Source organism: Myotis daubentonii, chromosome 2 (assembly GCF_963259705.1).
Source record: "Myotis daubentonii chromosome 2, mMyoDau2.1, whole genome shotgun sequence".
Classification (NCBI taxonomy): Eukaryota; Metazoa; Chordata; class Mammalia; order Chiroptera; family Vespertilionidae; genus Myotis; species Myotis daubentonii.
The window spans coordinates 143,282,250-143,309,173 of NC_081841.1; the positions used below are offsets into that span (position 1 = coordinate 143,282,250).

The 26,924-nt window shown below is 37.6% G+C and overlaps 1 protein-coding gene across 3 annotated transcripts; it reads left to right on the plus strand.

The window, feature by feature from the left end:
- Positions 1-5,004: 5,004 nt before the first annotated feature.
- On the plus strand, positions 5,005-7,864 carry LOC132228417 (protein GUCD1-like). 3 transcript variants are annotated; one of them, XM_059684788.1, is made up of 2 exons: positions 5,005-6,240; positions 6,271-7,864. In XM_059684788.1, the coding sequence occupies exon 1, from the start codon at positions 5,128-5,130 to the stop codon at positions 5,845-5,847; it is 720 nt and encodes a 239-aa protein (XP_059540771.1). In that variant the 5' UTR covers positions 5,005-5,127; the 3' UTR covers positions 5,848-6,240; positions 6,271-7,864. The 3 variants fall into 3 exon arrangements, with proteins under 3 accessions (XP_059540771.1, XP_059540772.1, XP_059540769.1); XM_059684789.1 differs by having other exon boundaries at positions 5,005-6,236; XM_059684786.1 differs by having other exon boundaries at positions 5,005-6,232.
- The last annotated feature ends 19,060 nt before the right edge of the window (positions 7,865-26,924 follow it).

Genomic DNA, 26,924 nt, shown 5'->3' on the forward strand with positions numbered 1-26,924 from the left:
ATTTTACACCTGTACATATCCATAGAAATTATACAAGGTTAATACAGACTGTAGACCATATACCATCATTAGAATCAACACTAATAAAAGAGAAAAATGGTAATTGGCGTACGAGCTACCCTTTTCATTGGCTAATCAGGGCTATATGCAAATTAACTGCCAACTAAGATTGGCAGTTAACTGCCAACAAGATGGCGGTTAATTTGCATATGTAGGCACAATGCAGGGAGGCGAAAGGGAAAGCAGGAAGAAGCCCCCTGCCACTGACAGTGATCGGGAACCCAGGGGGGAGCTAAGAGCTGGGGGGCAGGGCAAAGGTGGCCCTGGGGCCGCCTTTGCCCTGCCCCCCAGCCATGATCAGAGAATCAGGTGCCTTTTCCGCCCTGGCCAGTGATAGCAGGAATTAGGGGTGGAGCCAGCGATGGGAGCTGGACATGGTTGAAGCTGGCAGTCCCGGGAGCTAGGGGTCCCTTGCCTGGGCCTAAAGCGAAGCCCACGATCGCGGGGCCGCTGCAGCTGCGGGTCCCCGCTGCCCGGGCCGGACCCCTCAGCCAGAGGCGTCAGGCCTGGGCAAGGGGCCGATCCTGCGATTGGAGGGTGATGGCGGTCAATGCCTGAGGGCTCCCAGTATGTGAGAGGGGGCAGGCTGGGCTGAGGGACACCCCCCCCCCCGCCCCACACCCAGTGCACGAATTTCGTGCACCAGGCCCCTAGTATATATAAATTAAGAAATCAGTTTAGATTAATCTTTTTTTACCCACCCTTTGATTCTTTGTTTTTTTAAAATCTTTATTGTTGAAAGTACTACATATGTCCCCTTTTTCCTTCCATTGACCTCTTCTAGCCTGCCCCAATCCCCACCCTATAGAGTAATCTTATAAAATTATATAGAACATATTTGTTGTAACAGTCTCTTACATATAATTTATTAGAATGAAATATTTTAAGAATAATTGATGTATTAGAAATATTTGTAGCAACACACATTTGTTAAATAAATGTCAAGAATTATTCACCAAGTGTATGGGTTAAATGAGAGGTAAGTATATTGGTGCTTGTTTATTATTTTTATCTCTCTTATTGGTATGATTTTGGTCAATTGATGGGTGACAAGACTCATCATTTATTGACTCCCACTTATGGATTTTATTATATATATTACAGTCACTGGATTCTTAGGAAAAGATAGTCAAAATATTGACAAAATATCTTGAACTCTTTTGAATGACTGTGAACTTTCTTTTGCATTTTTTGTAATAATAACATTATTTATTTTAAGAGTTTTAGAAGTGGTATTGAAAACTATTAATCATTTATTTTGCCCATTAACACATAAATCAATAGCATAAAAATTCTGAATATACCTAAGTGATTATAAAACTAGAGTATTGTATGATCAGTAGCATGCGTAGACATGACTATTAAATATGCTCCATTTGATAAAGTGCAATATTCTAATCATATGGTTATTTCACTTATTTGTGATTTCACTGGACAGAACAGAATCCTATATAATAAAGAGGTAATATGCAAATTGACCATCACACCCTCACACAAGATGGCCAACCCATGTGGTCACAAGATGGCTGGCAAGGGAGGGCATTTGGGGACGACAGGGCCTGAAGGGGAGAGAGGGAAGTTGGGGGTGGGGGCAGGCCTGCAGGGGAGGACAGTTAAGGGCAACCATGCCAGCAGGGGAGAGTAGTTAGGGGCAACCAGGCCAGCAGGGGAGGGTAGTTGGGGGCAATTGGGCTGTCAGGGGAGGGCAGTTGGGGGCAACCAGGCTGGCAGGGGAGCAGTTAGGTGTTGATCAGGCTGATAGGGGATTGATTAAGGGGTGATCAGGCTGGCAGGCAGGCGAGCAGTAGGGAGCCAGTAGTCCCGGATTCTGAGGGATCGGGCCTAAACTGGCAGTCAGACATCCCCCAAGGGGTTTCAGATTGGAGAGGGTGCAGGCTGAGCTGAGGGACACCCCCTTCCAGTGCACGAGTTTTGTGCACTGGCCTCTAGTTATCTAAATAATGTCGTTATTAATGTTTATTTTATTTGAGGGAATAAGTAAAAGAATACATACAGCTCATGATAAAACACTATTAGAGATCAACCGAAGGACTTGTATGCATGCACATAAGCATAACCAAAGGACACAAGACACTGTGGGGTATGGGAGGTTAGGGGAAGGTAAAGAGGAGAAAAAAGAAGGAGACATATACAATACTCTTTGTAATACTTTAAGCAATAAAACAATTTTTAAAAAGAAAGAAATAAACTATAAAAAAACACTATTTGACTACTGCTTCAACTGTCTCAACATGATTTTCAACTTAAGTCTAATTAAAGCTAGTTTTACTTTCTTATAACCCATCACTTCAATTGATGTGTTTTGTGTGATAATTTCCTTAGAGTTAAAAAGAAGCAATTACTTTTATCTCTATGAATAAATAACCTCATTTTTTGAGTTCCTGCAATGAAAGCTAGTCTAAGAAAATTTTGATTCTCTTACATTTACCACTTTTATCTTCAGAAAGCAGTTTCTTTATTATAAAGATGACATTAATTAGTGAGTATTGTGTAATTTACATTGTGCTTTTATATGGGTTTTTTAATTAAAAACTTCAAAAATAAACTCCAACTATGTCAGGAAAATATTATTTCTGTTACACACATGTAGAACATATAGTCCACCTTAATAGAGCAAGTACTTTTGAGCACTGATAGTAAACAATTGAACTTGTATTAGTGCCTTGTTTAGTTAATCTTTGGGAATGAACAAATATGTTTACTAAGTGATAAGTACCCTTTTTGACAGAGCACATTTGAATACTATTTAGATAATGATAACAATATAAATAACTAATAGGTCATTCATGATCATTCTAATGTTAAAAATAACGAATAATTCTTATTCTGTATTAAATATCAGCATTTTGTTATCTATATTACATTTTTATCCATTATAGAAACCTTTCAGTTAAGTTGAGAATATCTTCATTTATAGGGGGAAACTAGCAGTTCCGGATATTACTTATCCTTCTCAAGATTACAAATATTGCCATTAGTTATAGTAAACAGTGAAAAGAGTCCACATAGAATGATCTCAGTTTCCAAATAAATAACAATGACAACAGTAATGATAAACACAATTTCCAATGCATAGTGCACAACATTTATTAGAGAGTTTTGCTTAATCTAGAATAACAATATTATTAAAAGGATTCATATTCCCGGGGGGTGGGTTCGGGAGAGAAGCACAGGAATCTCTGAATAGTGAAAAAGAACTCATGTTGAGAAGGTTATACCTCTTTCTTTAATTGTTCAATGCAAAATAATTATTCAGTATCTGAGTTCAATGTAATTATAGGAAAAGCTGCACTGTCTGAAAAATCTAAGGTAAAAATATATAATAAAAAACCTGTTTACTTGGTCATGTATTTGTGGGATGTGAGGCATCTGGGAAAATGAGATAATTCAAAACAACTGACATGACACTTGAACTGTGGACTAGTATTTATTTAACTGTGGATTGATTACCCGATTTAGGCTCCTTGATTTGAGCATTGGAGTGGATTACCTAGGGGCAACATACAACTGACCCTACATAACCGTAAACCTATGAGTGTGAAAGGGGTGCTAATCATATGAACAGTAGGGAACTGGCATAAGTCAGGACTGTTGCCAGGAAACTTGAAGGTAGAAATAACACAATATTTCTTGCAGTTATTTGCTTTTTAACCAAAAGAGATTGCTAGCTCATTGAGCTAACAGACTGTCAAGCTATGTTGTATTCTTAGTTATAGGCTCATAAAAGTGAGTTCAATAAATATTTGCTAAATGCATTAATGAAAAGTAAAGAATATAATATTCTTAATTTGTTTTTAAGCTTTTCTTGTTTTAAAAATTACTATACAGTACACAAATGTTTAAAGGAATGAAACCTACAAAGAAAATAGAACACTGCAATTATAACACAAAAGAAATTATTGGAAAATAAAAAAAATGCTTTGTAACTTATACCTACATTAACTAGAATTTTAACAGATTAAGTATTCCATTTTTATTCACATAAATAAAAAATGACTTAAATTATTCATATACTAAGATGAACTAAAAAAAGAAAGAAAACTTATTTTTAACTATAATGTTTTCTATATTAACTATAATTTTTTTCACATAAAATATCTACTAATTTCCATCTTCATTAAATAAAAATTAAACTTTAAAATAATGTCAAAATAGTTATTAATTCCTCCAACTATGGAAATAATTATGGAATTAATAATGGTAATATGGTCCTCATAACCACCACATTTGTTATAATTTCCATATACTATTACATTAGTTAAAATATCTTGAATATTTAGTTAATTGATGTGATTATATAACTTTTGCCCTTTATGAGAGGTTAGAATGAAAAAATACATTACTTGTAAGTTTTTAGCTGCAATCAAATGCAGATTTTAAGAAAATATCATGGAATATGAGAAATGACAAATCTAAATAAGAGACTATTCAGTTGATAAAAAGAAAGAAAATTCATTTTTTTTAAGTATATATTTTCATTGATTTCAGACTGGAAAGGAGAGGGAGAGAGAAACAGAAACATCAATGATGAGAAAGAATCACTGATTGGCTGCTTCCTGCAAGCACCCTAATGGGGATCGAGCCTACAACCAGGGGCATGTGCCCTGACCAGGAATTGAACCAGTGACCTCCTCGTTTATGGGTCAACACTCAACCACTGAGCCACCCCAGCCAGACTGAAAATTCATTTTTAAAATGTTTTTATTGATTTTAGAGAGACAGAGCAAGGGAGACTGAGAAAGAGAGAAAGACTCATCAATTGGTTGCCTCCAGTAAGTAAACACCCCAAATGGGTATCAAAGCAGAAACCTGAGTCTGTGCCCTGACCTGGAATTTAACTGTCATGGTTTCCTTACATGGGAGCTCAGCCAACTGAGCCACATCAACCAGGGCAAAAGTCCATTTTAAAAGTACGTCTGGGGGCGGCGGTGGCGGCTGAGGAGGAGGAGGAGGAACCCGACACACTCCGGCCCCGCTCCCGCCCCAGCCAAAGCCGAAGCTGCAGCCGGCGCCAGGCCGGGGCCATGGGCGCCCCGCGCCAGGGTCATGAGAACAGAGGCGGAGGCAGCGGGGCCGTCGCTGGAGCCCGGGGACTTTGTGCAGCTGCCCGTGCCCATCATCCAGCAGCTCTACCACTGGGACTGTGGCCTGGCCTGCTCCAGGATGGTGCTGCGGTACCTGGGCCACCTGGACGACGGCGGGTTCGAGGGGGCCCTGCAGGAGCTGCGGCTGACCCGCAGCATCTGGACCATTGACCTGGCCTACCTGATGCGCCACTTCGGGGTGCGGCACCGCTTCTGCACCCAGACCCTGGGGGTGGACAAGGGCTACAAAAACCAGTCCTTCTACAGGAAGCACTTCGACACCGAGGAGACCCGCGTCAACGAGCTGTTCGCACAGGCCCAGGCCTGCAAGGTGCTGGTGGAGAAATGCTCCGTGAGCATCCAGGACATCCAGGCGCACCTGGCGCAGGGCCACGTGGCCATCGTGCTGGTGAACTCGGGGGTGCTGCACTGCGAGCTCTGCTCCAGCCCCGCCAAGTACTGCTGCTTCGCCCCCCGCGGCCACCGCTGCTTCTGCCGCACCCCCGACTACCAGGGCCACTTCATCGTGCTGCGCGGCTACAGCCGGGCCACGGGCTCCATCTTCTACAACAACCCGGCCTTCGCCGACCGAATGTGCAGCATCAGCGTCAGTAACTTCGAGGAGGCCAGGACCAGCTACGGCACGGACGAGGACATCCTCTTTGTCTACGTGGACAGCTGACAGCGGAGCCGGGCCCACTCAGGAGGCCCGGCCCAGCCCAGGCTGCTGGGGCTCGGAGACAGAGCGAGGGCCTCAGCCCATGGGACAAAGCCCCAGGGAATTCTGGGAGGTCGCAGCACACCTGACTCATCACCCACCAGTGGTGAGTGCCATCATGCCACTCAGCCCGCACACCCGCTGGGTGCTGGAGACACCCCCAGAGCTGAGCAGAGCCCCCCAGGACCCCAATCTGACTCCGACTGCTCAGGGGCACCCAGCTCCGAGGGCGCCCGTACTGCCTCAAGCCAACCCCGGCTGGGGGAGCGGCCTGGCCGGTCCCCCCTCAGACCTGGGGACCCAGCCCGGGGAGAGAGGTTGCTTGTCAGGACAGCGTGTGTGTGTGTGTGTGTGTGTGTGTGTGTGTGTGTGTGTGTGTGTGTGGAGATTGGCTGACCCGGCCTCGCTGGGAGCTGTCCCCTCTTCTCCCTGGGGGTGCTGCGGAGCCCAGTCCCCATGGCTGGTGGCCCCTGGGAGGGCTGGGCCTTGGGCAGAACAGACTCTGCCCCCCCCCCCCCCGCCCCCAGCCCTCCAGGTGCCCAAGCTCTAGGGGTGTGGGCAGGCTCCTGCCACTGGCCTGCGTCCCAGCAGCGGGCTGTCCTTTGAGAACGGGGAGCCCCAAGTCTCGCAGGGCTGGGTGCTGGGCGCCAGGACAGGCTGCGGCCTCCCCCCACCCTGGTGTTCACGCCACGACCTTTGGCACAGAATATTGGGTCTCCTGTCTGGGTGAGAAGCGGTGCCCGCCCAGGTCACAGCGCGGCGTGGGCACGGGCTAGAACTGTGGCCTTTTCTTTCTTTTTTTGGGGGGAGGGAGGTGGGTTATTTGAGATTTAAGTTTTCACTTCTGGGGTGAGATTCACCCCAAGACGCTAATAGTGAGACTGCAGGTACTTGGAACACGGACACCTCTTCACGGGCAGACGCGCCAGTTCAGGTCCCTCCTCAGAGAGGAGGCCCCGTGGGGCCCATGCCAGGCCCTCACCTGCAGGCAGAACCCCTGGGTCGGGGAGTTTGCCCGGGACACTGACGGTGAGCTGGGTCCCCACCCAGGCCTGCACCTAAGAAATAAGGGAAGTGGATCCTGCCCGCAGGGGCTGCCTCTGGCGAGGGGGCAGGGGTGCCTACAGCCCCGTTCTGCACCCCTGTGTCTGTGCCCAAGGCTGCTCCCCCTCCCCAAGGCAAACCACCCTCAGCATCTGCCCCACCCGCCAGCTGTCCCTCCCCACTGGCGGCTGGCGGGGCTGGGTGGGCCCGCTAGAAGGGCTGGCAGGCTCACCAGCGTCTCAGCACCAGCCGTGGCCTTGGCCGAGAGGGAGGTGCCACCCTGGGGTGCAGCTAGTGTGGTCTTCAGACTGGTCTCTGTTGCCTTAACGCTGCGTGGCCCGGGATCCTGGGGAGCCTGGCTCCATGCCCAGGAGCCCACGTGTGGCAGCGTGGGGTGGGCGTCCTCAGGAGGGGCTGGGGAGACTGGCGAGGACAGATGCATCATGGGAAATGGGCAGGGCAGCTGTCAGGGCGGCTGGCGGGAGAGCAGCCTCTGTGAGGGTGGGCACAGCGCCTCCGTCCATCGTGTGACACTTAAAAGTGCTCTGTCCCTGGGCGTGGAGGATGGCGTCTTGGGGGACCACAGGCAGGTCACCTGTCTGGGAGGATGGCAGGAGAGCTGCCTGTCCCTGAGCGGCCATCTGCCCGGGGAGGGTCACGGGGGGGGAGGGGGGAACAGGGCGGGGATGTGAACTACGCGCCACTGTGCAATGAGAAATCATGAAGATGGAGATGGGCCAAGAAGAGCCCCGTCTGCCTACAGACCGACCCCCTGTCCACAGCTGGGTCCCAGCACAGCCCCTGAGCCACGTGGACAGGTGGCTCTGTCCACTCCAGCCACGTGGGGACAAAGGGGATCTTTTGCATTGCGGAGATTTTATACATAAATCTATTTTGTCTGTAATGAGTCATTCTCAATAAATGTTTCTCACTGCAACGTGAAAAAAAAAAAAAGTACGTCTGGAAGAAATAAAACATGTTATTTACATAGTAGTGTTATTTCAGATTAGGTGTGTGTGTGTGTTTTAACTAGCTGTATAGGAGAGTGTTTATAGGTCAGAATATGCCAATAACAACGTTTGGTAGAATGCAGTGAAAGAGAATATATGTGGGGGAAACATGGAAAACCTGGGTTGATTATTCTTATTTCTTCACTTAAGTAATAAATGTGCACATTCTCTGTGGTTAAAATAAGTACAAGGAGGAACACAAATATGAAAGGGAAATGAGGAGGGCAATAGTGGAAAGTCAAATTTAAAAGAGAAATAAGATAAAAGGTACATAATGAATTAAAAATAAGGAATAATTAGTGGGGTGATGAGACAAATTTGAGGTACCTAAAATAAAATTTTATTTGTGACTTCTAAATTATTATGTACAAATTTTATAATTATTTATCTTCACTGTTGGAAAATCAACCTTTTTTTTTTTCCATTTGATTTATTAAGCTGATTGGGGTGACATTGGTCAACATGAACATATAGGTTTCATGTGTGGGTTTCTATGTTACAAGATCTGTATGTTGCACGGTGTGCCCACCAGCCAAAGTCAAATCTTCTTCTGTAATCTCATATTAGGACCCTTTTCTCGCCCATCCTCTCCCCTCTGACAACCACCACTCTGCTATTTTTGTTCATGAGTTTAAGTATTACATCTCACGTATGAGTGAAATCATATGGTTCTTAGCTTTTTCTGTCTGACCTATTTCACTTAGCATAATGTTCTCAAGGTCCATCCTTGTTGTTGCAAATGATGCTATTTCACCCTTTCTTATGCTGAGCAGTATTCTATGTATATGAAGCACATCTTCTTTATCCAGTCCTCTATCACAGGACACTTTGATTGTTTCGACTTCTTGGCCACTGTGAATAATGCTGCAATGAACATAGGGGGGCATATATCTTTGTGAATACATGATTTTGAGTTTTTTGGGTATATACCCAGGAGTGGGGTTGCTGGGGCATATGGTTGCTCTATTCTTAATTTTTTGAGAAATCGCCAGACTGCTTTCCATAGTGTATGTACAGTCTACATTCCCACTAGCAGCGAATGAGGGTTCCCTTTTTTCCATAACCTCTCCAACACTTGTTATTGCTTGTGTTGTTATGTTGTTGATAATGGCCGCCACTCTAACAGGTGTAAAGTGGTATATCATTGCAGTTTTGATTAAGCAACCATTTTCATAAAGTCATTTTCAGTTGGGAACAAATTACTGCTTATTTATAGTTTATATTCTAAAGATTTCTAAAAAGATTTATCAGCTTCTGAAGATTTATCAGCTTCTTGGACACAGACATGAATAACTAATTTTTGTAATATGAGGGAGAGAGTGAGGCCAGGAGTGGAAGGGCAAGGATGAGAATATGAGAGAACAGTGTATGAAGAACTTTGAGCTAAAAGTAAATTTTATACTATGGGGAATGATGGGCTGGAAGTTTTTCCCCCTTCAGATTTTAAAAGACACTCAGAAGTTTAGTTGACTGTAAGTTCAGTAAATATAACTGTGGGCCAGAATTACTACCTCAAAAGATGTTTCCTGAGGGAAATTATTGATTTTGGGGGGTGGGGAAGGATGGGGGACAAAAAACAAAACATAAAAACAAGATCATCAGATAATCTGTATAATACATGTATTATAAAAATTGGATGTCATAGTTTAATAAGAACATGAAAAGTTTCAGAATATAGACAATAGGTTTAGGGAGATAGCGATCTCTCAAGACTACATCATGAGAATAACGGGAGGTGGTGAGTATATCTAACTTTATAAAGAAAACTTGAAAAGCCAAATAATTGTAACCTTCATATAGCTAAAATATGAAAGGGTTTATATTTATCATGTGTATTTCTGATTAGAATAAGAAATAGTCAATGGAAATTGATGAGAAACATTTCAACGATAGCATAAGAAACAACTAGAGTGGTTACTGAATAGGATGAATTTCCCTAGGGCACAAAGGGATGACACTCCCATTGTGGAAATGTTGGATATTGATTTGACAAAGATATCATCGAGCAGATTTTTCCTTGGATGATTTATTTCTAGTCAAATTTATCTTTGTATAATTAGACACCAATAGATAAAAATTATGTAATAGTATTTGAATCCTTGAGATTTTTAGGATGTAAATTTCTATGGATGAAACATTTCTGTGGAAGAAGAAAGAGTAAGATAAAGAGGCAGAAGGGGGTGAGGAGTGCAGAGAGTAAGAGTGAGATATGAGATGAGAATGAGAACAAAAACAAGATCAAGAAAATGAAAAAACCACATTAAAAATAGTTGTGTGCTTAATTTTGCACTGCATAGAGTTCCACAGAGATATGGAAATCCAAACTGAGCATATTACTTTTTTGGCCAAAAATTGTGGGATCAGGAAAGAGAATGAATTTATAATCAAATTCATAGTTAGCCTTGGAAGCACCAAAACTAAAACAGCAATATACCATTACTGTATACATTTAATTATGTGTACAATTAACTGATATGTCTCAATTTTGTAATCGGACTTGGTATAGCCCATTTTGATACACTATATGTGAGGAGAAGGATGTAGGTGACAAGCGACAGTTAAAGTGTATGGAGTTTCTTTTTGTGCTGATGAAATGTTCTCAAATTGACTCTTGTGATATTTATACATCTTTCATTATTCTGAAAGCCATTTAATTGTATTCTTTGAATGGGCAAGTCGTATGTTATACAAATTATAGCTCAATAAATTATGTATATATAAATACATTTATATATATATATTCTTAATCAATTGAATTCTTAGTTTATTTCATTTCTTGAACTACAATTTATTTGTAAAAATGAACCATCTTTTAAGCTATATTTTAATTTGCATAACAATAATTTTATAGCTTTACTAAAACCTTCAGAATACTACCGTAATTATATCCTTAAATCTTTGCATTATATTTTACATGCTATGTTTTATGTTGAAATAAATATAAAGAGAAGAATATTAATAAAGGGATTTTACAGAAATTTGAATTTCAATTACTTTGAGGAAAACAATATTACTACGTTTTCTAAGTTTGTGTCTTAATGGTATATGCATTATTTGGTATAATGTTTAAATTTAAAAATATTTAGGCACAGGAAAACTTTAGTTCTGAGATGGGTCTGTGGACCAGTCAGGTTCCTCAGAGAAACTAAATCTATAGAACACATATAGAGATAGAGTTTATTATGCAGGGCTGGCTTACTGGATGATAGAGGCTGATTGTGGAGAATTCCCCTGATCTACCATCAGTCAGGTAGAGGACCAGGTGAAAACCCAGCATGGTGAACTTGCTCCTTAAAACCCAAAGGTCTGAGAACCAGAGACTAATGGACTAAATCTCCAGGTCTGATTCCAGAGACCCAAGAACCAGAAAAGCTGATTACCAAGCAGAAGATAGATGTCCTGATGCAAGCAAAGGGCATATATTTTTCTTCCTTTCCTTTTTGTCTTATTCACCCCTTCAACAGATTGGATGATGCCTACCTGTATTAGTGAGGGTGGTCTTTTTTTCTTTCTAAGTCTACCCATTCAAATGCTTATCTCTTCTAAAAACATTCTCACAGGCACATCCAAAAATATATGTTCACTCTTAGTCCAGTCAAGTTGGCACATAATATTGCCCATCATAGTTCACGTCTGATTAAGCCTCCATGTTAGTAAGTCAATCAGCTTATGATCATCTCTCTTTTCTGTTGTTTCTACCTCCTCTTATGCAGAAGTCCAGAACTCAGTTCCTGCTGTCTCTCACTGAAGTACGGTTACCTTTGTGGAGAAAACTTGTGCAAAGGCTTTGACCCATGCCATGGCTTCTCACTTCCCACCTCAACATTTATCTGCCAGCACAGTGGCCTGAGGCACTAAGGGTAAACCTCTGCCCGCCAGTATAAACTCAAAAGTGAGGGAAAAGAAACACCTGGGATGCATTTAAAAGTTTCTCTCAAATTATTGAGAATCAACTGCCTATAGTGTTGGCCAACTTATTATTGCATTATTTCTCTCCCTACTCCCTTGCTTTGTTCTCTCTGTCCAATGCAGCTGCTTGCTCCTTGCCATCACACTTCCCCAACAGAATTCGCACACCTAAATATTTTCTCTGGTCTTATTCTCTAGGAAACCTGGGCTAAGACAGTTGTTGAATATGCCTAATCTCAGGATTATACAATTAACCTGTTATAAGTAAATATTTTTAAAAATATATTTTATTGATTTCTTTTTACAGAGAGGAAGGGAGAGGGACAGAGAGTTAGAAACATCGATGAGAGAGAAACATCAATCAGCTGCCTCCTGCACACCTCCTACTGGGGATGTGCCCGCAACCCAGGTACATGCCCTTGACCAGAATCAAACCTGGGACCTTTCAGTCTTCAGGCTGACGCTCTATCCACTGAGCCAAACCGGTTAGGGCTAAATAAATATATTTTAGGATTATGTTCTAATAGATTAAAAGCTGGAACTAATATTTTATGAGATTTTGTGTATTATTTTTTACATGGATGCAATTTTCAAAAATTTCCTCTTTTGCATTTTTTCATTTTAATCCTCACCCGAGGATATTTTTTCCATTGACTTTTAGAGATAGTAGAAGGGAGGGGTAGAGACAGAAAGAAACAGTCATGAGAGAGAGACACATTGATTAGTTGCCTCCCATACATGTCCCAACCAGGGCCAGGGATTAAGCCTGCAACCAAGGCAGGTACCTTTGGACAGAATTGAACCCAGGACCCTTCGATCTATGTGCTGATGTTCTAACCACTGAGCAAGCAGGCTAGGGCTCTTCTGCATTTTTAAGTGGTAATTATGTTATTGTGTCTCCTTTACTGAGAAATAGGCAGTGGAATGCACCATTCTGCCTAAGAAAAAAATGAGAATAACAAGGTTTTTTAGTAACTTTTGATATCTAAACAATATCTCTGTTACATCTTGTCAGAGAATTATTGTACATTTTAATTATGGATAAACAAGCAACTGTTCTACTTTCAGGAAAGCTGTTTTTATGTAGTTGTTAGTTAGGGGAAAGACCTATACCTACAGTTTATTTATTTACTTATTTACTTAATCATCAAATATTTATTATGTGCACTCTATTTGCCAGGAAAATCTCAAGGGCTATCCAGTTTTTGATGTGCAACCATAGAGTAATGATTGTTCTTAAATTCTCATCTGAAAATAAAACACAACACAAATGCATTACTTTGTGAATAAATATATCTAATACCCTCCCTCCTCTTTTTATGCCAACAGTTGACCTAAATAGCTACACCAATGTTTGACGGATGGAGCTTGCTCAATTAAGTTAATCTCAGGTTTACAAAACCTTATGAAGTTTGAAGAAATTAAAACTCTTTAAACAAGATTATTTTAAACAATTCTGTAGGAGTTACATAGTTTCTTTAAAATTTATGTTGCCACCAATGAGCACTTTGGTATACTATGCTTCTATTCATGTGAGTGGTTTTATTGAGGAATTACTATGGTATGGGCACGTTTAAGCATCAGTGAATTTTCTTTGAATATTTGTTTTACATTTTGAATTGCTCACCTGAACAAAATTTAGAACATGTGGACTAAAACTCCATTTTCTAGGTTTGTGCCAAATGTAAAGTTTATTCATTGAGTGATTTAAGTAATGTCTACTATAATCTTTATCTTTAATAAAATTATATTAGATTAATAGCTCAAAATCTTAGGGCTCAATTTTAACATATTCTACAATACAGATGAATTTTGAAGATATTTTGCTTAGTGTAATAAGCCAGACTTGAAAGGACAAATACTGTATGAATCTATGTATATGAGGTAACTATAGTAGCCAAATGAATAGACAGAAAAAATAGAATGCGGGTTTACAGGAACTTGGAGAAGCAGGCCATGGAATTTGTTGTTTAATGGGTATGTAGTTTCACTTGGGAAAGTTGAAGACATTTTGAAGATTGATGGTGGTGATGGCTGCATAACAATGTGAAAGTACTTAATACCACAGTACTGTATATGTAAAAATTGTAAAAAATGTTAATTTATGCAGATTCTAGCAAAATAAAATAAAGTTGGGTTCAGCATTTCTATTGAAATTATAGCAGAGAAAAATAATCTTATATTTGAATGTGGAATTAAAAATATTTTTTTCAATGGGATATTTTTTAATGAAGGTTTTCTTTTTATGACAGAAATAAAGTTTTATATGTGGACTAGAGGCCCAGTGCACAAAAATTTGTGCACTCGGGGGTGGTCGCTCAGCCTGGCCTGTGCCCTATCGCAGTCTGGGACCCCTCGGGGGATGTCCACTTGCCAGTGTGGAGCAGGCCTAAGCTGCAGTCGGACATCCTTAGCGCTGCTGAGGACATGGGAGAGGCTTCCGCCACCACCGCTGTGCTGGCAGCCATCAGCCTGGCTTGTGGCTGAGCAGAGCTGCCCCTGTGGGAGCGCACTGACCACTAGGGGGCAGATCCTGCATTGAGTGTCTGCCCCCTGGTGGTCAGTGTGTGTCATACTGACCAGTTATTCCCAATTATTCTGCTGTTAGGGTCAATTTGCATATTACCCTTTTATTATATAGGATAGAAGCCTGGTGCATGGGTGGGGGCCAGCTGGTGTTCCCTGAAGGGTGTCCCAGATCAGGGTGGGGGTCCCACTGGGGTGCCTGGCCAGCCTGGGTGAGGGGCTCATGGCTGCTTGCAGGCTGGCCAAGCTCCCCAGTGGGGACCTCACCCCATGGAGGTGTGGCCAGCCTGGGTGAGGGGCTGAGGGCCATTTTCAGGCTGGCCACACCTTCCCCCCGCCGCGACCCAAGCTCCCAGCCTCTCCTTTTTTTTGAAACTTTGTAGCCTTGAGCAGAGCCAAGGGCAGGGGGATGGCTTGGCTTCCTCCATCGCCAGAGGCAACCCAAGCCTCCTGCTTGCTCCAGCTCCATGGTCACTGCCATCTTAGTTGGGTTAATTTGCATACTTGCTCCTGATTGGCTTGTGGGCATGGCTTGTGGGCATGGCCTGCGTGTAGCAGAGGAATGGTTAATTTGCATGTTTCTATTTTATTATATAGGATTCTTTTCCTTGAATGTTTTATTAATAGAAAGGGATAGAAATATCCCATTCACCTCTTGTTTAAGAAGGATAAAATTATAAAATAATTTTAAAATACTACTTAAAATGTTTTAATGGTCATGACTTGGATTCTAAACTGTAATGCTGTACATACATTCTTATTTTTGGTCCAGATAAGAAGATCTTATAGAATATGCTAAAATATTACAGGGCACTGTGAATGACAAAAAAAATTATCTAGATTAACTGTATTAAATAGAGTATAATATTGAGAATCACATTCATATAGTATGAAATCAATTTCTCTTTTTTCAGCTTTCATTTAATTCCATTTGTATATCGTGTTTCCTTAAATGAGGCTAAGATAAGCAAAGCTTTTTTTTCCCCATGAAATAATTAGACGAAATATTTTGATATCCTTTTGTTTTAAGTTTCTCCTTATTTGGACTTATAGAGAGCAGACACAAAAAATTGCACATACATTTAAATTATCCCCACTCCTATCATAGTTTTAAAGAATCTGATTTTGAGATTTTTGTATGAGGAAGACAATACATACAGAAGTTGAAGAAGGGGGAAATACTAGAGTAACTGTCTGCACTGCAAAAGTGTAAACTCATCAGTTTTGAAATTAGTACCTTGGAAACTCATGTAAAAGTCAATAAGACTAAGGAATTAACTTAGATACTATTTTTTCATCTAACCTCATTTAAATTTAATACATGAGTTTATACAGTGGTGTATGATTTTATATAGCTAACATAAAATGAACATATACAGGTTTAAAAATCTCCCCCCCTTAAAATCACATTGTATTTTTGATTTAAGATTTAGTAAATATAAATCTTAGTGATATCACATTTATTACCTTAAATAATATTGTTTATTGTCCTGCCAGTTGGCAAACTCATTGTACTGGAGAACAAAGTTGTAATGACTCATTGTCTTGTCTTCATTATGAGACAGAACAATTGTTACTGTGTTTGTTCAAAAAATGGCTGTAGACGTAGCACGGACCACCCATTTCTATTCCATGGGACCATTTGCTGAAATTACTGCTCCTCTGTTCACTGCAGCTTTTATTGTGGCCATCAGGATTTGCTCCATGTTGTGTCTATATGGTTAATTTTGTCATATATAGGTGCTCTGCAAATGCATGCTGCAGAAACTTTGACATGTAACCAGAAACCTTTATTTTGTAGAGGTTAGCTTAGTGACCAATCCAGTTTGACCACAAAGGGTGGTTATTTCTGGATAATTCTATAGATTTTGGAATGGTAGGATTGTTGCTTTTGGAAAACAGTCTACAAGGAGGGTTTACAATCAGACATTTATTATCATGTCTGGATAATTAGTCAATAATTGTGCATTGTTAAATAAGAAGTCTGTATAGTAATATTAATATGCACACTATTGGGCCTGCAGCAAACAGGTGCAGACATCCATGCTGAGGTTTAGGAGGGAATTCTGGCGGCATTCTAAGAAAACATCGAGGGCTGTAATGAAGTTAAACCATGTGCACTAATATCAAATGGCATCATTATTAAAAGCCCTGGCCAAATAAAGAATTTTACAGATGTTCATTTTTCTCCTATTTCTCTTAGAGCAGTGGTTCTCAACCTTCCTAATGCCATGACCCTTTAATACAGTTCCTCATGTTGTGGTGACCCCCAACCATAAAATTATTTTTGTTGCTACTTCATAACTGTAATTTTGCTACTGTTATGAATTGTAATGTAAATATCTGATATGCAGGATGTATTTTCATTGTTACAAATTGTACATAATTAAAGCATAGTGATTAATCACAAAAGCAATATGTAATTATATATGTATTTTCCGATGGTCTTAGGCGACCCCTGTGAAAGGGTCGTTCAACCCCCAAAGGGGTCGCAACACACAGGCTGAGAACTGCTGTCTTAGAGGCACCACTCTCCTCCTACAAAGGCAGATAGAAACCTCAGTTATTTTTTATTTACTCCTATTCTTCTCCCTTTCTCCACTATATTCAATAAATTGACCAGCCTTTTATGTCTTCATGTAAAATATCCTTTAAACATCTTTTTGTTTTCATTCCATTAATGATATCACTGTACTAATACACACTTTCAGCATTTAACACTTGGAAAAACTTTATCTTTTCAACGGCTTTCCTTATTTCCAAAATCTTGTCCTCAGTTCATTCTTTACGCTGATATAATAGTTAGCATTTTAGAATAAAAACGAATCATTATACAGCCCCACTGAAAATAAAATATTTGTCTCCCTTCTGTGATTCCAAGATAAAATATGCAATTCTTATTATTATAATTGATGTGAACAAAGACTACTTTCTGGCCCACTTCCCATCCGTCCCTTGGGCACCTTATGTACAATCACATCTTCCTACTGTCTTAGCATTCTTTCAACCTGGGATAGCCTTTATTACCAGGTAAGACTGTAAATTCTATTTGCTATATGGAACTCAGGACAAATATTTCACCTTTGTAATCTTCAGAGTAGCAGTCACTTTTTTGTGTGTTTCTCCAATAAGTTGGTGCCATTTTAATTTTCTCATAATATGTATAGATATTTGGTCATTTTAAAACAATGAAAATACATATAAATTTTGTTGAGTAACTACTGAACAATAATAAGTGTATTATTATAAAATAATTTTAATAACAGCTATTTATGTAATATTTACTATATTGTGAACAATCTTCTAATCACTTTATACATTCATTCAGTCAGTCATTACAACAACAAGAGGACATACTGAAAAGAATTCTAAGGACAAAATAGGCAGGTTTAGGGAATAAAGAGGGTCCATGCGGGAAGAATGCATTGGTGTAGGACGGTATCTATCAAACAAACAAGCAAACCTATAAAAGATCAATGAAACCAACAGCTGGTTCATAAAAACATAAAAAAAAACGTTGACAAACTTTTAACTAAACTCATCAAGAAAAAAAGAGAGAGGACTCAATAAAATAAAAACAGAAAAGAAAGAAGTAATAACTGACATCACAAAAATACAAAGGATTGCAAGAAAATATTTAAAAATATGCTGACATAATTGACAATTTGGAAAAAAATGCATCAATTCCCAGAAACATGCAATCTTTCAAAACTGAATCAGGGAGTATCAGAGGATCTTAACAGACAAATTACGACTAGTGAAATTGAAGCAGTAATTAAATAACTCCCAACAAACAAGTTCTGGACTACATTGCTTCACAGGTGAATTTTAGCAAACATTCAAAAAAGAACTAACACCTATCCTTCTCAAACTATTCCATAACATTCAAGAGAAGGGAAGACTCTCAAGCTCATTTTATGAGGACATTATTATCCTACTTTCCAAACCAGATACGGACACAACAAAGAAAGAAACGTATAAGCCAATATCTCTGACGATCATACATGCTGTAATCCTCAAAATATTAGTAAAGCAGGTCCAGCAATACATTAAAAAGATAATACACTATGATTAAGTGGCATCTATTCCTAAGGTGCAAAGTTATTACAATATCTGGAAATCAATAAGTAGCTTATATCACATCAACAAAATGAAGGATAAAAAATACACGATCATATCAATATGTGTAGAAAAAGCATTTGATAAAATGAAGCTCCTATTTATCTCAGCAAAGTAGGAATAGAGGAAACATACCTCAGAATAATAAAGGCCATATATGACAAACCTACAGCGAACATCACACTTGATAGGCAAAAGCTATGTGTTTCCCTTAAGATCAGGGAAAAGATAAGATGTCCACTTTTACCACTTTTATTCAACATAGTACTGGAAGTTCTAGCCACAGAAATCAGACAAGAAGAAGAAATAAAAGACATACAAATTGGAAAAGAAGTAAAACTTTCATTATTTGCAGATGACATATACTAAATTAGAGAACCCTAAGGACTACACCAAAAACGTACTAGAAGTGATATAAATTCAGTAATATATCAGGATACATTACAAAATAAATATCCAGAAATAAGTTATATTTTTATACACCAATAATAAAATGAAAACTAAGAAACAAGTCCCATTCACAATTGATTCAAAGAAAATACCTAAAGCTAAATTTAATCAACCATACAAAAGACATGTACTTGGAAAATTATCAGACACTGAAGAAAAAAATAGAAAGATCAGGAGCATATATTATGTTCATGAATAGGAAGAATTAACAGAACTAAAATGTCCATAGTATCCAAAGCAATACACAGATTCAACACAATTCCTATCAAGATACTGATGGCATATTTCACAGAACTACAACAAATATTTACAAAATTCATATATCACAAAAACTCCAAATAACAACAGCAATCTTGAGAAAGAACAATATTGGAGGAACAATGCTAACTAATATAAAACTATATCATAAGGCGACAATAATCAAAAAGCATGGTACTGACATAAAAAACAGACTGAAAGCTGTCAGAGGGGATAGGACTGCTGGCTGGGTAAGAAGGGTAGAGAGAGTTAGCAATGAAAAAAAAAAAGAACTCAAAAGCTTACATGAGTATGGTGATTGCCAGAGGGAAGTGGCATGGGTAGAGTTAGATAGAAAGGGTAAAAAAGGGGATAAATGGTAATGGAAGGAGACTTAATTTGAGATGGAGTAAACAATGTTGTATTATAGAATTGTATACCTGAAACTTTTATTTAAAAAATAAAATATAAGTGAATTATAAAGTATTAAATAAGATTTACGGAAGAAGACTAAATTTATATATATATATATATATATATATATATATATATATACACACACACACACACACACACACACACACACACACACATATATAACACTAAAATGTACTCAATTTTTACATAAAGTATGCAGATTCCATTGATTTCAGAGAATTATATTTTTAAGTTAATTTTATTTAAATTGATCCAGAGACATAGAAGCATGAAACAGACTGTCAAATCTCTGAAGAAAGGTGGAGGTGGGTGTGTGGGCAGAGATCAACCAAAAAACTTGTATGCATATATACATAACCCAGGGGTACATACAGTAGTGTGGTAGAGGCTTGGGGTGGGGGTACGGGGGCATGCTAGAACTGGTAAATTTGGGGAAAAGGGGTAATACTTTCAACAATAAAGTGTTTTAGAAAAAATAATAAAGGCATCGTCCTGGTCAGGGCACATAACCAAGTTGCAGGTTGAATGTCAGGTTGGCGTGTGTATGGGAGGCTTTTCTATCATATCAATGTTTCTCTCTCTCTGTCCCTCTCTAAAATCAATGGCTTGTGTACATGCATACATACATACATACATATATAAGTAGGTATATGCAAACATATTTATGTGTAGGTGTGTGCATATACATAGACTTCTGAATGAGTATATAAATAAATGGAAATACATATTCATTGGTTTCACCATAAGAAAGACAGATACTTGCATTTTAAGTCACATCTTCCAATATCACATAAAATAATTTTACATAATTATAATGCTGCATCTTAATATTCTGCCCTTCTCTATGAACTTATAAATGTAGAATTATTCTATCCTCTTTTCACTTCAGTCTATTTTTCAGTAATGATAATTATTTGAAAATTGGAGTTTTGTCTTCTGATATTACCTCTATTATTTTACTCTTTATTATTTCTTTTATTTCTACTGAACCTAAGATATTAGGAGAGCTTCATATTGTTTGTCTACATATTGCTGTTTTGAGCTTACACTGAAACAGACTTGTTTTTTAATGTATATTTAAAATACTATTACTTAAATTTTTGTGATCCTTTTATTATGAAAGTTCCCTTCCTCTCAATTTTTAAAATTTTTTCTTATACTTTAAAATTTTTTAAATAGTTTTTGCTATAGTAACATCACAGATTTTTTTTTTTAAATGTAAACCTCACTAGTGTATACATAAAAAGAGCTTTTGCCTGAACATACCTTTCCTTTGTTAGGCAAGGAAAGAGCCAAATGACTATATTTAATGAAATAAAAGCCTATATTTCTCAGTCATATAATATAATGTGGCAGCCACTCCTTACTTAGTTCAGACAAGAACGAGAGATGTTTATCTCTTCACTTTCAGTTTGTTGATAGTGAGTAAAACCTGACCTCCCACTCACATCTGTCTCTTATGAAGCAATCCAGATTGCACAGTCAGTACTAGACACATTTCCTGCAGGCCTCTATCTGTAATGTATATTGAATAATCAATTTTATCATCGATTCAGACTGAATGATGACTAATTAATGTTGAAAAATGTGAGTGGCAGTTTTATATTTCTGTGAAAATTTTTAAAGAATATGAAAAAATATATTTCATGTAACTTGAAACCTATCTAATTATCCCCAAATCATCATTTTATGGTATCTCTATTTTTTCCCCCCTGTAATCTGGAAGATGGTTTCTTGGCACATTAGAATAGGTGATCTATAAGTTTCTCCCCAACCTATATGATTCACTTATGAATATTGAATTGTTTTCATCTTTTTATGCATTGTATTGAGTAAAATAAATCTTGATATTTAAACTTGACAGATAGTTGACTTTATTCATTTATTTATTTATTTTTAGTTTTGGAAATTTTATAAAGAGAAAAAAATAAATCATGTGCTAAGAAAATAAAAAAGGATCTATATCGTATGTCCAGTCAGGATTAAATCTATTATTAAATATTTAGTAGAAGAAGCCAAAGCTTTTGAAATATGAAGCTCCTAAGGTGACAGAATGATGATTCATATTCTGATAAAATAAGACAATATTAGTATAATTTTCTGTATTATATATCTTCTGACTTTTATTACCCTTATATATTATTATACTGGAACAGACTACACTAGACTATATTTTATTATTTGTTATTTCCTCTTTTATCTCCCCTCAGGCTAATCTTTTCATAAGCCCAGTGTTGTGCTTTTATACTTTTCTATCTTGAAGAAAATTTCTTCACAGAGACAATCCCTTGCTAACCATTATTTTATTAACAGACTAGTGTGCAAATAGAATACAACTTTGAAAGACAGATTTAAACACTTAGCTCATAGTCCACTTTTCAGTGTTAGTAACATGCATCCAATACTGGTATAATTAATTTCAGGTGTGCCTTCTCCCCTGGCATATATCTCTCCCATCCTGAGTATGAGTTATTCTTAAAATCATAATATCTAGAGAGTATTCCCTCCAAGATATTCTTTTTTTTTTTCTTTTTCAGAGTACCAGTATTGTCTGGGACTACAACTTCCAGCTTATAACAATTATATTGTATTTTCTTATCACATAGGTACACTACACACATCATTTTATGCTATCCTTCTAATTGTCTTTGGAAGGATGTAAACTGAGAGACATGTAAGAGTATGGGGATATGTGTCTTATTGGTTATTTTAGTGGATTTAAGAGAGATTATATGAGAAAATTTTCAACCAATAATGTAGGCAGTAATTCATCATGCTCTCCTTGTTAAATTCATGATATTGTTTGTTTAACAGACAAAACATCAGGCAGACTTTTTAATCTAGAAAATTCTAATGATTATAGAAAATATGAAGAATTTATGACAGAGGTTTTCTTAAAAGTTATCTATTTTAATAGAAAATTTTTTTTCAGGCAACAATATGAAAACATACAAATCAACAAAATACCTTACTATTTTAAAAAAACGTTTTTGAGTACTTACATGAAGGCAGAAAAAGTTCTAAGAGATGAATACTTTAGAATGTTAAGATAGAGATCAGGAGTACTTATTGAAAAATTGGAAATAACCAAGAAAATCTTAGAAAATTATGAAGAAAAAAAGTCAATTTTCCTTTCTATATAATCCTGGAACATATTTCCATGTGTGTATATATAAAGGGTAATTTTAACTTAACTTGTATCAATGGTAAGGTATTCCCTGTTAGGACCATCCTAATACCTTATTTTTAGAAAGCTATCCAACTGTATATTTATCTTTAATTTTTATATTGAATTTATTGGAGTGACATTGGTTTGCAAAGCCATACAGGCTTCAAGTGTACAACTCAGTAAAACATTATCTGCTCATCGCCCAAGCAAAGTCTGTTTCCATCTCCATTTTAACCCCTTTGCCCACTTCCACCTATCCCCCACCCCTCCTTCCTGCTGGCTATCAGCACACTGCTGTCTGTATCTATGTGTTACATATACATGTTTTTTGGCTAATCCCTTCAACTTCTTTCATTCAGTCCCCCAACCCTCCTCTTCTTTTTCAGTTTAAATTTCTTTTTAAAATGTAGTTATTTAGACACTTATTTAAGTTTACTTAATTTTCATTTTTATCTATAATTTGAAATATTTATGCTTTAAGCAACTTTTAATGAAATTAACAAGAGAAATATTCAAAACATATATTGTGTTAATAATTTATTCAAAATTTAATTGACATTTAACTTCTATTTATATGATTTTATTTTTAATATTTGTGAAGAACATGTAAAATAATATTGTCATATAAATCCTTTATTATAGTGTTAGATTCTCACACAGTGGCAATATATCATCAGTCAACAATAGTTTGGAAAGTTATAAAAGGTAGAGTTTCCCGTTTCCCTTCTTCCTGCCTGGAAGTTCAGGTGATAATGTTTTTCAACATTACTAGGGAAACCTGGAGAAGAAAGACTCAAAGGTTTTGTTAGTTATTATAGCTTTGCTCTCTTAAATAAAAGCTAACTGTGATCATTTGATGAAGTAAGACTTCTATTCAGTCAAAGAAAAAAAAAAGTTTGGAGTCTGGGTGAGAAGAAGATTAAAATGGGAAGCTTCAAGGCAGTTTTCTCCAATGCACTTGTACAAATAAAGGCTTGTCCAGAATATGTTGTGCGCTTATTGATTATTATTTCATCTGGAGTTTATTTCCAGTTGAATTGTTCCAACTTGGTTTCTACTTTTCCTTTGAATCTCTGGTTTTCGCAATTGTCTTTCACATTTACCTGCTGAGTTTTCTGCTAGTTTATTTTTACAACTTCTTGAGATGTTCCTTACGTCCTGAAGTTTCCTGTTTTGAATCTCACCCAGCCTCTCGAAATAGCGAATACCTGGGAAGACTCACTTGTGCTCATGTGTATTCTATGTGTCTAGGGAGCAATAGTAGCAGTTTAATATTTGCTGAGATCATAAGTTAAGGCATTCCTCTTTAATTCTTTTTATTTTTAAAATGACAACCTGTGTGGAATGTGACATAAAATGTTTTTCTTTTAGAGTTATATTGGTTAAAATAATCCTGTTAGAAGTCAGTTGGGTATTTGAAGATTACCATTTACATAGTGCTTCCCAAACAATTTTTAAAGCCATTATTTCATTTCTACCTCATAATAAGCACATTAAATTTGTGTGTTTAGAAATGATAAAATTATCCACATTTAAAAGATAAGGAAGCCAATACAGAAAACAGGAAAAAAGTTTTCTGATAATAATCTGAGCAACTTAATGACAAGTTTTGGATTACACTCTACATCTCTATTTTTAAAAAAACAAAACAAAACTCTGGTATGGTTAAAGATTTTTCTATGGATTCAGTAGTGATAACCAATAAAATAATATGTTTGAAAATGATTTTGGACATATATATGATTAATTTTGTTGAGAAGGTAGTTGAGAGCTGCTTTGTGAAAGAACATTTTTTGTTTTAAACATATTTAAATAAAAATAGAAAACAATATTAAAAATATATATAAAATACATAATTTTTGTGTCAAAGTTTTCCAGCTATTTGCATAAAATGACCAACCACCAATATATCACTAAATATAATTTACAATGAATTGAGTACATATCCAGGTCTTAAGTGAAAGTTTTTAATAATATATTATACTACACATTTACTCAAAACTAGATAAATATCTAAAATACATTTGTAATAGCACTGATACTATTAAATCTCACAAATCTATGAACTATATATTAATAAATTAAACTCATAGGAATTTGGACAAATTATTTTAACAGATAGCTAGCAATTTTGAAATTTCCTTTTTGGTTTTATCATACAGAATATTTTTCTCTGTGGGGAATCTGTAATTTTTTTTCTTTTTTAAACTTTATTGTTGAAAGGGGGACTTTATAATTTTTCACCTAATATTTGTGGGTTTTTTAAAAATTTTTATTGTTTAAAGTACTACATATAGTATTACCTGTTTCCTTTTCCCCCCATTGACCTATCCCTGGCCACCCCCCCCCCCCATCCCACAGCACATGCCTTCATCCCCCTAGTGTCTGTATCTATTGGTTATACTTATAGTATGCATGCATACAAGTCCTTTGGTTGCTCTCTTATTCCCGACCCCAACTCTCCACTGCCTTCCCTATGAAGCTTACATTTTCATAAAAATGTAGGTTTATTTGGAAAGAGACATGCTGAATACAAAGGGCTGAAATAAATAAGTAATCATTAACATAAAATAATAGAACATTTTAATAAAAATTAACCTTTTTCCTTGAACATTAACTCACTAGACACTGAATAACTGCACAAATTAATAAGCATAACACAAATAAAGTTATTTTTCTTGTTCTCCCAAAGTAAAATATATCCTGTTGCACACACCAAACAAATCAGTACAAGACTAATGATGTGGCAGTTGGCTGCTAAAATATCCGCTGCTTGAATTAGTGGAGAGAAATGGTGCGCCTGCGTGTAAAGCGCATAAGGGAAATTAATGCAACACGTTTATAATAATCAGTCATAAGTGAACGTTGTAGTTCATTATTAATTATTGTGTATAAAGGATATTGTAAAAATTAAGTTATTAATTTTTTTATTAAAACATTTCTTACAAACCGTTATATTGGCTGGGCCACAAAAATATTCATTGTGGGCCACATGTGGCCCATGGCCCACAAGTTTGACATGCTTGGTGTAGATGTACTACAGTTTTTTAATCTATTCATCTGCTGATGGGCACTTAGGCTGTTTTCAAACCTTAGCTATTGTAAATTGTGCTGCTATGAACATAGGGATGCATATAACCTTTCTGACTGGTGTTTCTGTTTTCTTGGGATATATTCCCAGAAGTGGGATTACTGGGTCAAGTGGGAGTTCCATTTTTAATTTTTTAAGGAAATTCTATACTGTTCTCCACAGTGGCTACACCAGTCTGCATTCCCACCAGCAGTGCAAGAGGGTTCCTTTTTCTCCGCATCCTCTCCAGCACTTGTCATTTGTTGATTTATTGATGATAGCCATTTTGACAGGTGTGTGATGGTACCTCATTGTCGTTTTGATTTGCATCTCTTGGATGATTAGTGACTTTGAGAATGTTTTCATATGTCTCTTGGCCTTCTGTATGTCCACTTTCAAAAAGTGTCTATTTAAGCCCTTTGCCCATTGTTTGATTGGATTGTTTATCTTCCTTTTGTTAAGGTGTATGAGTTCCCTATAAATTTTGGAGATTAGGCCCTTATAAAATATAACACTGGCAAATATGTTTGCAGCAATCTTGAGAAAGAAGAACATAGTTGGAGGAATCACATTACCAGATATCAAGCTATATTACAAAGGCACTATTCTCAAGACTGCCTGGTACTGGCACAAGACCAGACATATAGACCAATGGAACAGAACAGAGAACCCAGAAATTGACCCAAGCCATGATGCTCAATTAACAAAGGAGTCAAAAGCATACAATGGAGTCAAGACAGTCTCTTCAATAAATGGTGTTGGGAAAATTGGACAGATATTTGCAAAAAAAATGAAACTAGACCACCAACTTACACCATACACAAAAATAAACTCAAAATGAATAAAGGATTTTAATGTAAGATGGGAAATCATAAAAATCTTAGAAGACTCCATAGGCAGCAAAATATCAGACATATGTTGTAGCAATATCTTTACCAATACAGCTCCTAGAGCAATAGAAACTAAGGAGAAAAACAAATGGGACTACATCAAAATAAAAAGCTTCTGTACAGCAAAAGAAACCATCAACAAAACAACAAGAAAGCCCACTGCATGGAAGAATTTTTTT

Coding starts and splice junctions, on each gene's coding strand:
- LOC132228417 (XM_059684788.1), top strand. CDS start 5,128: ATGAGAACAGAGGCGGAGGCAGCGGGGCCGTCGCTGGAGCCCGGGGAC.